Source organism: Trachemys scripta, chromosome 3 (assembly GCF_013100865.1).
Source record: "Trachemys scripta elegans isolate TJP31775 chromosome 3, CAS_Tse_1.0, whole genome shotgun sequence".
Taxonomy (NCBI): Eukaryota; Metazoa; Chordata; order Testudines; family Emydidae; genus Trachemys; species Trachemys scripta.
In genome coordinates this window covers 93,062,815-93,080,784 of record NC_048300.1, presented here as the reverse complement: position 1 = coordinate 93,080,784, position 17,970 = coordinate 93,062,815, and the positions used below count along the sequence as shown (strand labels likewise).

Below are 17,970 nucleotides of genomic sequence, written 5' to 3'. Positions count from 1 at the left end.
AAGAAACAATAAGAAAAAAGACAAGAATGTGCAAAGCACCTTCTGTTTCTATAGAGATAACTGAACATTATTTTTATTATTGAGTGCAATGATTTAGATGTGTATAGGTGCATCTTTATTTGTTTTTCCTAAAATAAATTAAATATTTTAGGAAAATTGGTCAGTGCGGCCACCAAAAAATGTGTTGTGAGAACCCCTGGTCCAGCCCGCCCCGCTTCACATCACAGGCTCAGTGCACCTGGTTCCCGGTCACAGGGGGGCGCGGCTGAGGCCGGCTCTGCACTATGGCAGCGGCAGCGCTAGGTGGGGCAGGGGCGGGAGCACTCAGCTACCAGCGCCTCCTGCACCCCCTAGGGCGGCTGCGGTGCGCAGAGCAGGGGGTGGCGTCTGGTGGCGGAGCTGCTGCCCCGGTGCCCATCGCGGAACCCAGCGCACGGCCAGCTCCCGCCCCTGAGCCGGGTGAGCCTTGGGCGGCGCGGCCCGAGGAGAACCCCGCCTCGGCCACGCCGACAGGGTAACGCGATTTGGACACGTCTCGCGACAGCTGCGGAGGCTCTGCCTCCTCAGTGTACGCGTCGCCATGGCGACCGCGCCCTGGGTAACGTTCTGCGCTGGGGGCGCGAGCAGAGAGCTGCAGGGAAGGTTCGAATGGAACGTGCCGGAGCAGAGCCCCGGGGAACATGAGCAGCAACAGCCTCAGCAGCAGCGATGGCAGCTCGCGCGCGGGGTCCGCCTGCCCCCGGCTCATTGACGTGACCAGCAACGCGGCGCTGCTGCTCACCCCCTGCGCCGCGGCTGCAGCGCCCCCCGCCGCTGAGGTACCGAGCCGCGTCCCTGCTCGCTTTGCATTGACTGCGGGGCAGAGCCGGGCTTGGACGCAGCGTCCCCCCGCCTCCTGTTCCTATCAGGCTGCGCTGCCTGGGGCCAGGCCCTTGCTCTTTTCTGCGCTCAGCATCCTCCTGCAGCCCTGCGCCGGGATCTCACTGCTCTGCGGGGCCCTAAGGCTGGGCATGGGAACGCTTCCTAGGCAGGCTCTATGTGTGTGGGGGCGGGATGGACTGAGCAGCGGAACTCCCGCCTAGGTCCCTGGCCCCAGCCCGCAGCAGAACCCCGTTGGCACCCCTCCCGGGAGCTTGGCTGGCTAGTTCCAGGGTCGAGGAGTTTATACACAGTTGTAGAGTCACACTGTGAGTCAGAAGAAACATTCCTAAAGAGTAACAGTAGTGTAGAGAACAAGAGGTGCCTGGGGACCCGGAGGTGCTCAGCTGCTAATCAGTGCACTCTAGCACCCCAGGTTTGCTCCCAATTGCTGTGTCCCCCCCGCCCCAGTAGTGTGTTCCTACAGTGACAGAAAAGCTGTGCCTCCACTACGGGACTGTGCTGGCATAGCTATGCCAGTAGAGTCACCATAGTGTAAATGTAGTCTGAATCACAGGTGGTTCACTAGAGGAAGCAGCTGCTTCTCATTGTGTGGAAGCACAAATATGGGCTGGGGAGCAGAACCAAAAGCCAGGGCTGAGCAGCAGAACTCCTGGCTGACTCTGGCCTCTGCTGCATACTGGTCCTCTGCTGCATACTGGTCCTCTGCTGCATACTGGTCCTCAGCCTCACTGTAGGGTCCCAATGCGCATCCCAACCTCCTCATCCCCATTTTAACTAATACTTTACTAATCCAGCACCTTTCATCACATGATATTTACTTAAAATTTTTATATAACCCTGCGCCCCTCTAAAAATTAAAAAAGGTATCAACCTGCATTTCATTGTAATTTTATGTTCCTTTCAAATATTTTTCTATATTTGCTGTGACACCCAAGTTTTAACCCTTACTCTAGTAAGGATGAGTATACTCATTCTGAAGACCTGCTACCCCTTTATTGCCTGTGCCATTTCTGAAAACAGTTCTCCATCCTGACTCTTATGATGTGTGCTCCCACCTATGCCACCAATTTCAAGGAGTGGCTTTTTGGCCTCTGGAAGATCTGTGGGTTTAAGAGGTGTAACAACAAATGCATATCTAGATGGTTTCCTACAGGAAGGAGGTGAGAGAGATTGAAGATTTTCTGTACACACTACTAACACCATACTCCTTGCAGATGATTGACCTTGCCTAGTTTATCTCATGGTAAAACTACAATGCCTCTCTCCACTGGGATTTTACAGTGGGGTTGCTAATGCATATTAATTATCATGTGGCAAAACACACCCTTTTTAGCAGTGAAGACAAACCTGTAGACAGGAACATGCAATCCAGCTTATGTAACAGCTGATAGAAACCCTACCTGTTTTAGTGACTCCCTGATGTAGTGGTTCTCAGACTGTGTTCCATAGCATAAGAGGGTCTGCAAAGACTTTCCACAGATCCTTGACAGTTCCAAAGTTCAAATTTTTGTATGCAGAATTTATTTGCCTCTTTTTGAATCCACCCCTGCTTCTAGATACTGCTAAACCAGCATTTCTAGACTCAGTTCAGTTTTATCTCCAGTTTTACTTTTGAAGAATTATTTCATTTTTTTTCCCATTGGAAGACTCCAGATTGATACACACATCAGGAATGAATAAATAAATAAATAAATATCAGATGAAGATGCTCCTGAAGCCAGTGACAGAGGATTTACAAACTTGGGAAAAAAGTTAATCCTTGATATTAACACCAGGGTCTGAGAGGGATAGGGTGTGCAGTTTTAATTGCAATTAATGTGTTTGAGAGGGGGCATGAATTTTGGAAAAGTTTGGGCAGAGTTTCTTCAAGTTCAATAATTTCTAGTCTAGTGTTTCCAAGACAGAATGGCTAATTTCTAACTGCCTCAAAGCTGTCCTATTGATCTATTAGCCAGTTTCCAGACATTTCAGATACTTGGAGGGGAAAAATAGCCTTTTTATTTAATTGCTTGTTTCTGTGGAGGATGACTGACATTGATTTTAATACTGCAAAATGCGACTACAAGTTTCCTTTTTGTTTCAGTTTTTAGTTTCACCTCATCATTTTGTCAATTTTAGCAGCTGCATTGATTCACGTACTACAGAGCAGTAGAGATATTTGGTTCAATAATTTAAATAAAGTCTGACTGATAATTAAAACTTATCTTTACAAATTCAAGGACAACATTTTTTCTTGTTAAATGTTGCAGAAGGGAGTATCTTCAGTGTGCTAGGAATTTACTTGTGTTATCCAAGGCTCTTCATTGCGTTTCTTTATCTTTCTTCTAACTCATTCCTTTGAAACTGTGGTATGATGGCTTTGATGTGAAGTTAAAGGTGAGGCTCAAGGATATTGCTTGGAAGGAAATGAAACCACTTGCCTTCTAAAGCAATAGCAAAAAGCGTAGTTAATAGAAAAGTCCATCATTTTAACAATACTTTATTCAGGAGGAAAAACAGCTATTAATAGAGTGAATAGCTGAGTATCAGCTGACTTTTGTTAACAGTGGGATGTGATTTTTGTATTGCACTAAATTGTTTTGTTGCTCTGCTTAGAATTTTTGTTTTTCAACATTCTGAAGTCTGTTGCCATTTTAGTAAATTCAGCTTTCAACCTGTTAGAAAACTGTTTTTAGTAGCATGAGTTTTTAATATTTTAGAATTGATAGTAAAAAAGAAATATAAAAAATGATCTGTAACTAGGTGACTTCTAAATGAAAAACACACTTAAAATTACTTCTACAGGTATGCAGAAGTATATGTAATAATTGTAACTGATCAGAGCTGGTGGAGTAGAGAGAGATGCAGGTTGTGACCCTTAAAATTTATACTGTGAGCAAGCCAACTATATATTCATAAGCATATATCTGTTCAGTGAAATGCAAGACATAGAAGGCATAAGACAAAGAGGATATTAGAATAGAATATTGGCACTGTTAGAATGTCTATCACCTTTGCGGTCTCTCCTCCATTTACAAATCTCTCATTAATACTAATTTCTTCTACAAAGTCTTACACCGTTGTCCACCAACCAATAGATAAAACAAAGCAAACAAATGAAACTGCATGTGAGCAAGCGGTGACTTTCTGCACAGCCACTTGCTATTGCTGCTTCTCATTCCTCCTACCCTTCGTCTGCTGGCAGCAAGATCCGTACTCTGTTTCCATTTTTGTTTTTTAAAGCATATAAGAGGTGTTGATCTCAAAATAATTACAAATAATAAAAATTTCAGCTTTTCCACAGCATTTATTTCACAAAACTGTTGAAGCAAAGCAGCAGGGGGACCCATTCCCCCAATGTTTTCTTTTTACTACATCCCTTAATTAATCAAGTCTTTACCAGAAGATGTAAGAAGTTGTTATAAAAGCTGAAATACCAATGTTTTCATAATTGTCTTGAGATAACTGCTGTTCTTAACCATGCTAAACAGTTATTTATCACATTTAGGTCCAAGATCAACTCACCATGATGAAGAGACAAGTGGAAGAGAGAGCGAATTTAACTGCTATCTGTAGTGTTGGAAGGTAAGAATAACTTTTTGGTTGTCATGTGACTTTCTTTGAGCATATTAAACAACTTTGAATTAGGCTTGTTAATAAATAAACAATAGTGGAGAATGTTTCTTATCTGTCTAACAACATCTTTTAATGACTACAGCAGATAGGGCAGGACTTACCTTCAGAAGAGAAACACTGAAAATGCCAGAAGTAATTGATTTTATTCACCTGGACTATTGTTTTTAGGTTATGCTTGTTTCAGAAAAGATATAGTATTGTTTGAAAAAGTCCAGAGCAGCACATCAAAAATAATCAGAGGATTGGCAAGAATTACAAGCCAAAAGTTAGGTCTGTTTGGAAAGGAGAAGACTAACTGGGTAGGTGGACTTGATTGTGATGATGAAGGATATAGTGAAAAGTGATCAGACATTGTTTGCAACCTTTTCCATAATATGAAAATAAAGAGGATAAAACTGAAATGCAATAATTGTAAAATAAATAGGAGAAAATATTAATGCACACAGCATCTGGCATATTGCCAATTCTTGCAATTTTATCACTAGTCTTACGCTATTTGTGTTTTTTTTTTTTTTTTTTCATAGAACCTTAACTTTTGGAGTCAAGTGGTTATATGAAAATCTCAGCTTTATTTTTATAAGATAAATTTCTAGACTTCATGGTCGCAGAGAAAAGTTTCAAAATGGGAACCCCTCCCCACACCCTAAAGGCTTGGAAATCAGGAGATGAAATAACCCCAAATGTATTGGTTTAAAATCATGAGATTTTTGGAAAAATATTTTATAATTTTGTGAGGCTCATGATTTTTGAATGCCTGGGGTTGTCAAATCAGTCTATGGAATTGACTGTGTAAGAGGAGTTGTAGCTGTGCTAGTCCCAGGATATTAGAAAGACAAGGTGAGTGAGGTAATAATCTTTTATTTGACTAACTTTTGTTGGTGAGAGAGACAAGCTTGAAAGATATTGCCTCACCCACCTTAGAATTCCTTCCTCCTCCACCATAACAAAAGAGGTACATTCAGCAGTGCAGAAATTGTCAAGGTCAGGATTTCTCAAAAGGCAGTATATGTAACCACAGATGACATACCAGCTGCAGTTGGGTGATACATGGATTGGTTTATCAGAGTAGAATCCATTATAACTACACTGATTAATATTATGAGGGTGTTACACTAAGTACTTTTGAGTTTTAGATTTCATATGCTAGATTTTAAAGTTTGAGAACTGTTGGTCTAGGTGTATTATTATTTTGCTTTAATATCAAACATTTCTGGGCCCTTTACGCCAGGTAAAATGATCAAAGTTGTGTGAAAGGGCTCTAAAAGGTGTGGATTCGACTCTGGGAGAATTCTGGCACAGCTAGTGGAATTAGGGAAGACAGCCATAAGCTGTCCTCTGGGTACCCTTGCAAGCCCCAGTGTGTGTGGGGGGGGGGCGAGGGGAGGAAGGGGGAAGGGAAGCACTGTCACACATAGGCTGTCAGGGACAGGCTGCCATGATTTCAACAGACCCTTTTCCCAAAGCTGTCTAGAATCAAGACGGTGCAAGAATAGCTTAAAGCCACATTAACCTCCACCCCCCGAGGCTTGCTAGTTCTGTACTTTCTCTCTTACAGTATGTCTACACTGCAAAAAAGATGTGTTCTTTAACTCAGCTAATCCACATTAACTAGGGGTACATCTACACTACAAGGGGGAGTCGATTTAAGATACGCAAATTCAGCTACGTGAATAGCGTAGCTGAATTCGACGTATCGCAGCCGACTTACCCCGTTGTGAGGACGGCGGCAAAATCAACTTCTGCGGCTTTCTGTCGGCGGCGCTTACTACCACCTCCGCTGGTGGAGTAAGAGCGCCGATTCGGGGATTGATTGTCGCGTCCCGACGGGACGCGATAAATCGATCCCCGAGAGGTCGATTTCTACCCGCCGATTCAGGCAGGTAGTATAGACCTAGTCTATCTCTGGTTAAAATATCAGTGAAGACATGGCAATTTAGCTTTTAACTTGAGTTAAGAGCTCAAGTTCACCCCCTGGCTGTCTTACAGGCCAACTCGAGTTAAAAGCCAAATTACCACATCTTGTCTGCTATTTTAATCTATGTTAGTTAATACAGGGTAGATAACCCAAGTTAAGAACACACCATTTTTTTTTTTTTGCAGTGCAGACATCCCATCAGAGGTGCAGCGCAGAATCTCATCCCTCCTATTGAGCTAACTGTTCAGAATGAGCCCCTTTTTAATGCACACGTGTGTCCATGAATATTAATGTAATTAAAAATAGAAACACTGTCAGCACAACTCTTCTTTATTTTGTTAAATAAGAATCTGGTATGACATAGAAGATGAAGCTTTGGGTTTAGCAATACTAGTCAGCTTTTCCCCTTTCTTTTTATTTGTTCATTTAATTGTGCTAAGACCCAATGGTTCCAATCAGTCTTGAGCCCTAGTGTACTAGGCATTGTACAAATATATAGGCAGACGCAGTTCCCCAAGAACTTGCAATCTAAAAAGACTAAAGACTGTTAAATGGTGGTGAAAAGGGATGCAACATACAAATAACAGCTTATGGTTAAGGTTGACCCGTGTCATGTTTATTGCTTGGATTTTATTTTTTGTTTTGTTTTTATTTGTGCCTGAGGGTTTAAATGGGAAATTAGGTAAAAAGAAGAGGGGTGAAATTGATGAGGCGAGAAGAGGAAGGAAAGAGTAAAGATCGGCGGGGGTAAAGGTAGAGGAGGTGACTGGACAAAAGTTGGTCATGTAACTGGAGCAGAGATCATAGGCCATGTGAAGAAGTCTATCGTGACAGTGGGTAGACAAGCGTCTGAAGGCTGCTCTGGCTGTTATCAGAGGGCTTCTGGTGGCTGGGGCCTTTGATGGGCTGCTACAGAAGCTCTCCCTACACCTGCTGTCTCCTGCTATTATGCCCTTATTTTGTTGATGGAACAACAGGAAATAGGTCAGTAGAACAGATCTGTGAGACTTCTCAGATATGCTATATTTTGATATCAAGCATTTTTTTCAATTCTTTTTCTCCCATTTGTTTTTTTAGAAACAAAGGAAGAACAGAGGCACAAAAGGTTAGTGAGTCATTTTTTATTTCTGTTGTACTAGCAATCGAAATGTGCTAGTTGCTTTTCAAATTCAGCGGAAGATGCCATCCCTGTTCTGAATAGCATGCAGGGTCGAAACAGACAAAGTGTTGGGGAAAGGGATGCAGTGTACCAGCTGGTCAATTAGGATGATGGTTGACACTTGGCTTATGGAGGGTTTTTATTGTTTTGATGTATATTTCTTTATATATTTGTTTCACTAGTATTAGGGATTTTGGGAGGGCAGTTGTTGGGGTTAAAATGATAGTGAAGAATGGTGGGGAAGGGGTTGTGTGAATTAAAGAAAGAAAGATGGTAAAAACGTAATGGGAAGAGAGTGATGGTGGGCAGCTAAAGTATTGCAGTGATATCAAAAGGCAGGGGAGTGTAACAAGGTGGCATGATTCTTCTGGTGATCCACCTTCTTTAGGAGGTGGTGGAGCTGTGCATAAAATTACTGAAGTTCTGCTGACTCACTGTGGCAGGTGCAGCTTGCCGACTCAACCCTTTATATAAGGAAGATGAGAGTGGCTCTTTGTAACAGGAAACTGGGGCCTAGGTCAGATAGGTCTCTACAGGGAAACCATAGGAACACCCATAGGCTGAGGTTTGCATTTTTCTTGTTGTGTGATCGGCCACTAAAGCCAAAAACCCCAGGAAAAGGGGTATGTTTAGACTACAAGAGTGGAGATTCTGTTTCGGGCACAATGTGTGTTGTGTTGTGTGGGGGTGTCCACCTGCTTGCACTTGGGATGAAAGGGGACAGCAATGAAAGGTATTATAGCAAATGAAATAAATATAAATCAAGAGTCCAAGTTACAGGGTTGAGTGAATGATGATATGTGAAGACTTCACCTGGCAGCTGCTGCTGCCAATGTAAAGGAGTTGTAGGAGAGGTTTCTGGGACCAGTATAATGGGCTTGTTCCCCTGGAACTGGTGGGAAGGTGAGGTTGGAAGGCGCTGACTTTAGCCCTTACCCCTTTGGCTGTAGCTGGTTTGGGGATTTAGAATCAGACCCCGCGCCCACGCCTAGAAGAGCGCCTAACTTAGGCACCTTTTTAATTTTTACTCACTTGGCGGCGGGTCCTTGACTCACTACAGGTCTTCCGCGGCATTTCGGCGGTGAAACCCCTGGCCCTGCTCCTCCAGCCAGAGAGCCGGGCCCCGCTCCCCCGGCTGGCGCGCCGGGAAGAGCGCGGAGAAACCCCCGGCCCCGATCCTGCGGCCGGAGCGTCGGGAGGAGCATGGCAAACCCCCGGTCCCAATTCCCCAACTGGAGTGGTGGGCGGAATGTGGCGAAACTCCTGGTCCCGATTCCCCGGCCGGAGCGGCGGGCGCCGCATGGCGAAACCCATGGCCCCAATCCCCCGACCGGAGTCCCGGGACAAGCGTAGCAACACTCCCGGCTCTGCTGCCCCGGGCGAAGCGATGAGCGGAGCCCGGCTAAACCCCCTGCTCCGATTCCCCGGCCAGAGCGGCAGGCGCTGCGCGGCGAAACCCCCGGCTCTGATCCCCCGGGGGAGCGGGGCCGGGGGTTTCGCCGCGCTCCTCACGGCGCTCTGGCTGGGGGAGCGGGGCCGGGGGTTTCATCACACTCCACCTGCCGCTCTGTCCCATGGATCGGGGCCGGGGGTTTCACTGTGCTACTCCCGGGGCTCCAGTCAGGGGATCAGGGCCGGGGATTTTGCTGTGCTCCTCCCGGCGCTCCGGCCGGGGGATCGGTGCTAGGGGTGTTGCCATGCCATTTTTTCATTTAGCTTTAATTACTTGAATTTTATTAATCTGCGTTGGAGACACTTCTTAACTCAGTTATACCATGCAGGTCTTGGATGAGTGACTGTTGATAAAACTCACTTGTAGTTATTATTTAAAAATGTTATTTAATTTATTTCATTTTGTTTGCACCAGCCTGTGGCGAACAGAATGAATGGTAGAGATGAGGCATTATGCAAGTGAGCTTTTCTGTTCTTGTTTGAGGGAGTGCCAAATCTGCTTAATATACTTTAAAATCTCTCAGTCACTCATGATTAGCTAACTGCTTGGCACTGGTATGGATCAGTAGTCAGGTTTGTGCATACTAAGTAGCAAAATGTAGAAATTAATGTGTTTACTTAATGTGTACACAAATATACATATTCATCCCCCAAAACCCACATGAATATATATAGAAAATTCACATGGACAATAATATAACAGTTCCAACTTTTCCAATCTCTGGTGCCCCAATGATCATTAGGGGCAGATTGAGAAAAGTATTTAGGTGGCTAAAGATGCAGATAGATACTTAGAGGGATTTTCAAAAGTGCCTGAGTTAGGCGCTAACTCCCATTAACTTGAATTTGAGTTAGGTGCGGAACATACTGAGGGACTATTGTAAATCCCTCAGGTGTCTGTCTGCATCTCTAGCCACCTAAATATCTTTGTCAATCTGTCCCTAGATGAACAGTGTAGGTTTTAGATCCTCAGGCAGTAAGGCATTTTTGTATTGCTGAGGATCAGGGATCTTCTTCTAGAACAATACTCTTATTTTGTGCTGTATTCATCAGTTTGATGAGACTCCTATGTAATGATGTTAGAGAATAAGAAATGGTGGTTACAGTTATTCATTTTATGTTTGTTTAGAGGAGAGAAGAGAAATTCACAGTAATATGAAATTCAGCCCGAAGAGATGGTGATATTACTATTTCATTTGCTGGTATTGTGGCAGTGCCTAGAAGCCCAAGTCGTGGACTGGGGATCTGTTATACTGACTGTTGTATGCATATAGAACAAAAATAAAAGCCCTGTCTTAAAAATCTGAACACATGATGTTAGACAACCCATGGAGTAAAACAGGAGAGAGGATGGTAGCAGATAAGTGATTGTAATAAGTAGCAGGCATAGTATGGTAGTAAGTACAGGATTCTGGGAAAACCACTGCCCTATGGAGGTGTGATTTCTAATGCACACCAGTGTGTTGCTGGGTAGCCCTGCTGGCATGCATTAAAGGTTTCCTCTTGTGCTTTAACTTAGTGCTCTTTGAACCAGTACGTTAAAGGGCTTTAGGGAACATTACAAAGAGATTACTCATGACAGAGCTACTGTAATGAGTAATGTAAAATAATATACATTACTCATTCTAGTATATACAGAAAACACCCAATTTTTGGACATTACATCAAACGAAAATTGCAAAAAGTAACCCCCCAAAATGAAATTAATAAACTAAAAAAAACCAACACAGAAGCCCTGATTATAAGCTATAATGTCAGTATTTACTCTTTCAACACTAGAGTATGTAGTTTTCGCTTGTGTACCTGCTTTGATCAGCAAACAAAAGTAGTTACTAAGTACATTAGCAGGGTGTTTTGCTTCTTTGTATTCACTACAACATCAAAGCAATGACAATCCTTTATGTTGTCATTGGAAAGATACAGTGTTGTTTATTAGACCTGTGCTTTTTATAGTTTCCCCAAAACTGTGCCAGGCAGTTGTGACAAGAACAAGTCCTTTGTGTGTTAAAAGACTGACGTGTGTTAAAAGACTGACATTTGACCAATGAACAAATGTGGCATTATTTCATCTAGATAATTTATTTTGTGACTTTTCCCAAGATACTAATCCTCAGCAGGCTGATGTTTTTCTAAACTACTAATTAAAATATGCATAGGAGAAGAACATGTGTGCATCCATGTGGTGATGACAGTCGTGATAAATTCCAGAGCCATGTAATAAATCACATTTATCTTTAACTTTTGGCCGCCTCATGTGTACCTAAATACTTTTGCCTGCATTCTACTCACTACTCTGTCACCCCTAGGGCTGCTAACATTCCTCAACTCTCATCGACTCCAAAGTTTTTTTAAAACAACCTGCCACAGAAATGTTTCATCCTTTTCCCCTTAAATATGAAATTAACTGTTACCCCCAAAATAATGACTCTCAGAAGTAGGAGGGATAATATTCACTGCTGCATGTATTTTCTCTATTATAGCTGAATTGCCAGTGCCAGCTGTAAGGTTGCCTATGGGTTTCTATTGTGAACTCCCTTTTTCATTTACTCATCACTCTTTCAAGTTAGGAGAGAAACATATGGACACAAAATTCAAGGGTGCAATTTGGCATGCAGTGGGTTTGGTGTGGTGCACTGCTCAATGGGAGCTCCTAGCGGTATAGACACGAGGACTTGTCTGCAGGTGGAGTTCTTCAGACATAGTTATTCTGGAATAACTATTCTTGAAGAACAATATGCATGGACATTCTCATTGTGGAATAAAAGTGTCCACATGTGGAGTTAATCAGGAATGACTCTGTGGGTAGACAAGCCCTGAGAAACCCTTGAGGAGGAGGGAGTGTGTCCTTTCCAGAGTGAGACCAGCTCTGCAGGCCAGTGTGCAGTGTGGATTGTGTCCTATCTCTGTCCCCTCTGGGATTTCTAGCTCTAACAGCATTGCTGGATGGGAGTATATCTTTCTTTTGTAATAGTGCAAGGACCACAGTTGTGTTTCATTTCTGCATGGGAGTTGGTGGAGGTACAGAGAGGGGTTTTTTTTTGTGTGCCCTCTCCCTATGCCTTTGCATTCCCTGCATGTACTAAACACAGTTCTGCTCTAAGAATGTCAGATTTAATATTGTTTCAATCTACAGTAACTACAAAATATGTCCTATCTAATGGGGCTGTTGCCCGGACCCTGGAGTAGACCTAAATTGGAAGGCATGGCTTTGATTTCTCTCTTTTCTAAATTAAATGGACTGGTTTTACTTAAGCTAATTGGGATTCCTGTGATAAGTGCTGCAAGGTGCTCTTGGACTCAGAGAATGAAAACAAAACTCAGGATTCAGATCATCCAGATTAGAGCATCCAAAAGCTGAACACTTCTATACATTGTCAAAATGTCAGATATGGTCTGCTGGGGAGTGGGAAAAGTCTAAAAGCTAAGAGGAAACAGGGTGGTGTTGGGAGCTGAATAGTTACATGGCTATGTATTGTGTTTTGATGCTTTTTAATCCCTCAGACTACTCCCCCCACCTCCACCCCCACTCACCATAGATATTTTATTTTCTGCAAAACTATAAATCAGTGTGCAGTGCGGGAACGGAGTTTAAATACTGAAATAGTAGGGGGACACAACCTCCCACTGGCCAAGGACAGTCTGTAAAGCTTTCTTTGTCTTTAATGTTTAATCATGTAATAACTACATAAGTAACTTCGCTGCTGTACTCTAGAATTTTAACAATTTAACACACTGAGGGCCAAATTCACCATCAATGTGAGTAGAGGGACTCCACTGATTTGAGTACAATTATATCTGTTTACACCATTGGTAGGTATGGCACCCAATGTTAGTGCACAGCATTTTCAGTGTGTTTTCTTTGAGGTACTGAATGACAGAATAAATCTGAAGAAAAGTTGTTCAGAAACATGGTGTCTGATGGTTCTCATTTTGCCTTGACTGTGATGTCTTCCCAGGGAGCTTATGATCACATTCTTCTGGATATACCTGTCACTCGAGAACAGACAAATCACTATCGGGCTGTGGCTGAAACTGCCCGTAGTGAACTTGCAGCACTTCTGGTAAAGTATGAATGTGCCCAGTCAGAGGTAAGTCTTAAAGAATCATCCTCCCTCCCTTCCCCACAAAAGAACCCCCTAAAAGTTCTTTTTCTGTTAATGTGAGCTATGCACACATTGCATAGAAAGTAGATCCTCTAAATCTTCTTACAGGGAATGTAAAATGTATCTTTGTTTTATTAATAGTGGGATTTTGTTTTTGTTTTCAGATTACATTTATTCAGATTTGCCACAAGTTTTTTTTTCTGCTTATATCAGTTGCCAGTCTTTATGCCATTATCTTGTTCGTTAATTGAAGTTGGCACCAGGATGATTTTCTTATTGTGTTTGGATGTAAAATACAGTATTTCACAATTCTAACCGAAGTTAATATTTCAACACTGTGGTTATCTGAGTGATTTTAACATATGTTGATTCCAGGGCTCTCATATTTTCCCACTTGTTAACGTGCTCATTTTTTATTTCCATTACTGAATGAAGCTTTGTTGATCCAGTCGTGCAGTACAGTCATGCAGAAAGGTGGTTTTTCTGTGCTGATAGAAATGAATGATAGCGTCCTATACTCATAGCACTCTTCATCCAGGTGGCACCTAAAGCATTTAATAAATGTTACAAGAGCATGTTCTCTTTCTCCCCGTCTCTCTCTGTGTAAAATGCTTAGGATCTACCTGTATGGTGCATCAAAATCAAAATTCACTTTGCCCATGAATGAAATACAACTAAATTTGTTGTGAAATCAAGCAACTCTTAAATAGTTCACAGCAATGATAAGCAACAGTTTAGAACAATAAATTATTAATACTATATCCAAGTGAAACAGGGGTGAATGTAGATCTGTAGAATGTAATTATCTGAGCTGGAATTTGGCCAGTTAATCCTCATATTATTGCAAAAAGTGCCTACCAATCTTTAATTAATGTATGTGGTCAGTAACTTGGCTTTACATTTCATCAGAAAGAATTAAAGAAGATGAGATTCTTGTTGATCCTTTACTTGACTCCAACTCTTGAATGAAGGGAGTAAATACTTTAATAATCTCTTTACTTACTGTCATGGTGACAGGCCACTTTATAGAATTTTTTTCACTGCTGTTTTTGGAAAAGGCAGAAAGGGAGTAAAGAAAGCCAGCTTCACTTTCATCCAAAATACTCAAATTCTTGTTAAATTCATGTTGTTGTTTGTAACATCTACATGTCCCAGCTGAATTCAGAGCCCCCTTGTGCTTAGTGCTGTACAGACTCATAATAAGGGACGCTGAATGGCATACAGTCTAAATTGACAAGAGAGAAAAAGGAAGTGTTGTTATCCCATGTCTACATGGGGAATTAAAGCACAGAGAGATTAGGTATCTTGTCTGTGGTCACGCAGGATATCTTTGGCAAAGCCAGAAATTAAACTCTGATCTCCTGAGTTTCAGTCCAGTGCCTTAATCACAAATCCATCCTTCTTGCATTAAAAGAGCACTCACATAGCTTGTTAATCTTAGTTTTAGTTTTCATGTGGTAAGAGCTAACTGCCACATATTGCATATTTTTCATTATAATGGAGCTGGAAACAACACTTAAGTGTTGCTTAGCACTTTCTATTGTAAATCCCTGTTTTTAGTTGTTTATAACTTTGACCATTTAGGCTGAAATTTTACATGCCAGGTCTGCCTCAGGCTGAATGTTGCTGGGAAATTTTCAGCAAAAGTGGATCAACTCTTTCTGAGAACTAGGCTAGGGAATATACATTATTTTGCCAGTGTTTTTTTTAAAAAAAGTTCGAACTGTTTGTTGAGAAGCTCTAGCACTTTCATACTTTGGAACAGGGACTTGAAATTAGGCAAGGGGTGCCACAAGGGGATCAGAGAGGTGCCTTTTGCTGTTCCTATGGATATCTACCTAATCTACTTGACTGAATTATAAGCCTCTGAAAATCACTGTCTGCACGTGCTGTGTTAGCAAAATTCTCCAAACATTCTGTCTTCACTGAACATTCTGCAGCTCTTTAGAGCCACAGCCACAGTGAGCATGCTTCATTCCCATAGAGCAGGGGTAGTCAATTATTTTTTGTCAAGGTCCAAATTCCTTGGTCAAGGTATAGTCAAGGTCCAGACTCTGGAGGAAATATTTTTTTTAAAAAGTATGATGATAAGTAAATAAAAAGATTTGGGGGTCTGTTCAAAAGCTTCTGGCAGTCCGGATTTGGCCTGTGGTCTGCCTATTGATTACCCCTGCCATAGAGCTTCGTGAGTACGCTCCAGCCCAGGACTGAGCAGGACTTTTCTTGCAATTACTCTTTCCATTAGCGAGAGGCCACTGTGGCATCAGACACCAGAACTGAGAACAGGGAGGAAGAGATCTTGTGAAAAAATATGTGATCACAATTAAAGACTGTATCATTAAGGTTTCACAGGAAACCTTAATTCTGGTATTTCCTAACTTTTGTATGTGTGATTTTTACAAACCTTAATGTTGTTTCAACCTAATATAAAACTCCATTTAAAATAATTTAAAAAACAGTGGTTCTTCTTGTTTCTGCTATGTTTTTTTAAATACCTTTATAGATATTTAAAAATAACATTTTTCTTCTGACTAACTTTGCCCATTTTATTCGGCTAATACATATTTTTGCTATTGTTTCGAATGGCACTGAAAGCGATGTGGCTATTTTTGTTTACTTCATACTGAAGCTGGAGTTTACATACTGCTTTCTGTGAGTATTGAAAAAATGGTAGCTATTGTCACTTTTTTCCCCCCCACTGAATCCGTTGGTAATAGAGTAGAAGAATAAGATACTTTGATTCCAAAAGGTATTTCCTGCCAGATTTTAAAAAAAATAAACAATTTAATAATAATTAAATTAAATAATAATTTAAGACAGTTCAAATACGTAGTCTATATTGAATTTTTCTTACAATTATTTGTTTTTTTCTCTCTTCCTCTCCTCTGTCTATAGCTTCTAGATCTCAGATCCAAAATGGTCTCTAAAGAAGTCTCATTGCAAGAGCTGAAGGCTGAAGTGGAAAGCTACAAGGAAAACAATGCTAGACAATCCTCTCTACTCCTCTCTTTGCAAAATCGAGTTCAGGAGATGGAGGAGGAATCAGGTGTGCTTGCCACTTCCAAAAAACAGACAGACCTAACAGCACATGTTTTGCTCCAGGAGAATTGGGAGTTGAAGGAGAAGATCCATAACCAAGAAGCCAAACTGAAGTAAGAGATTCAATCAAGCTGTGATATAATTTTGGGTTGAGATGTCACTGTACTGTAGTTGCCAACGTAGAAAACTACCTTTGTAGTTAAATTTCAGTGCAGAAACAGATTTGTATTGAGCTGTTTATTATTGCCCCTTTGGCCTGGGCAGTTAGTCAGTATTCAGGGCCTTGCAGAGTTGTGCCCTTTAGGAAGAGAACTTGATATGAGTCAGGTATATTCTTTGGTGTAATCTTGTTTATTTACAAATAATGTACACAAAGCCCAGTTTCCCTGAACATAGTAGAAACAAAGAGCAGGCACACTTTCTTAGCTTAGATACCCTTAAGTGTGCCACTCCAGCGAGCTCTGTGCCTGACAATGTCTTTTTCTGCTTCCTCTTAGGGTCACATTCACCACGCCTTCTACAGGCTTTCTCTGCTTCTACCACACACAGGCTGAGAAACCAATCTCTTAGCCCCGGTGTTTTCAATCGGGGAAATCCCTGACCTGCCAGATAGTCTGGGCCATCCTCCACTGTTTATAGCTCTTTGTATTAAATAAAGAGGCTAAATTATTTATTCCATTGAGTCTGAAAGAATGCTTGATGCACTTATTGACCGTAACTAGGTCTGTGCTTGTTGGAACCAAAGACTTGTCTGATGGCAGCCAGTAGCACCTGTCAGAAAAACAATATGTTTTTACAGAGTTTATAAATAAACTCTGCAGAAGGGAGGTTTACTCCAGTGAAGCGTTTAATCAGTTGCAGCTGCAAATCTATAGGACTTTCCTATAAGTTTCACCAAGGTCACTGAGTCTGTTATCTCCCCAGTCTGAATTTCTAAGGGTTTAGAAGATCCACTAGCTTTACCAGTGGAGTTTGTGAACTCTTCCAGCCTAATAGCTTGGATTTTCCCTGAAAGAAAAAGCAGGGAAGTGAAAATACAAAAATTTGTGTTTAAGATTGAGATTAAGTATTTAAATGCTCAATAGTCATGAAACCAGAAAAGTAAAGTTTTCATAATATGGAAAATTCAGTTATGCTATACATGCATTGTAATTTCAATTTGTGTATTTGTTTTTAAATACATACATGAATATATGACTTTTTATGTGAATATACACAAGAAAATATGCAGTTTGTACAACGTGGCTCACCTTACTGTGAAGGTTTTTCATTTCCGTGTATTTGAGCTTTCATATTTGTAACTAATAATGTTACATTAATATAACCTTTTGTATTTTTCTCTATTACATACACCATTCTGGATAATGCAAGATCAAGGTGCTCAGATATTGTGGTATGTTTGTATGCCAAGAGAGGAAGAGAACCATTGCTGGTGATAGCTATTAGGGTAGGAAGAAAGCTTACATACAGTATCTACAAGCATGTGCATTTCTGATATGCCTTTTGTTAGATTTTCCAATCCATTGATTTTTTTCCCCTCCCACTATTCATTGGGCAATGTTTTTTGTCATATACAACTTTACACTGTAAAAGATGCAATGTCCTGTGCTGCATTTATCAATTTAACAGTCTTCAGGACCGTGTGCATGCCACACAAAAGTGTATACACTGTTAGATCAGAATACACATACAGGTTAGTTTTGCTAGGTCGGTCTTGTGGCTTCAGACACATCAGAGGTGCAAGTATTTCTGCAGAAATTCACTTGATCAAATGTACTCTGGCTTTAAAAAAAGTAGGTTAATGC

General features: G+C 41.6%; 1 protein-coding gene across 12 annotated transcripts in view; it reads left to right on the top strand.

Moving 5' to 3' along the window:
• The first annotated feature begins 390 nt into the window (after positions 1 to 390).
• The window catches only part of CCDC170 (coiled-coil domain containing 170), a 70,059-nt gene continuing 52,479 nt past the window's right edge, over positions 391 to 17,970 (top strand). For 2 of the 12 annotated variants that reach the window (XM_034765405.1, XM_034765406.1), the window contains exons 1-5: positions 534 to 818; positions 4,370 to 4,446; positions 7,490 to 7,517; positions 12,980 to 13,111; positions 16,022 to 16,278. In XM_034765405.1, coding sequence (XP_034621296.1) covers positions 681 to 818; positions 4,370 to 4,446; positions 7,490 to 7,517; positions 12,980 to 13,111; positions 16,022 to 16,278 — 632 coding nt within the window. In that variant the 5' untranslated portion in view covers positions 534 to 680. The other 10 variants (XM_034765402.1, XM_034765397.1, XR_004645093.1 and 7 more) reach the window with 10 other exon arrangements.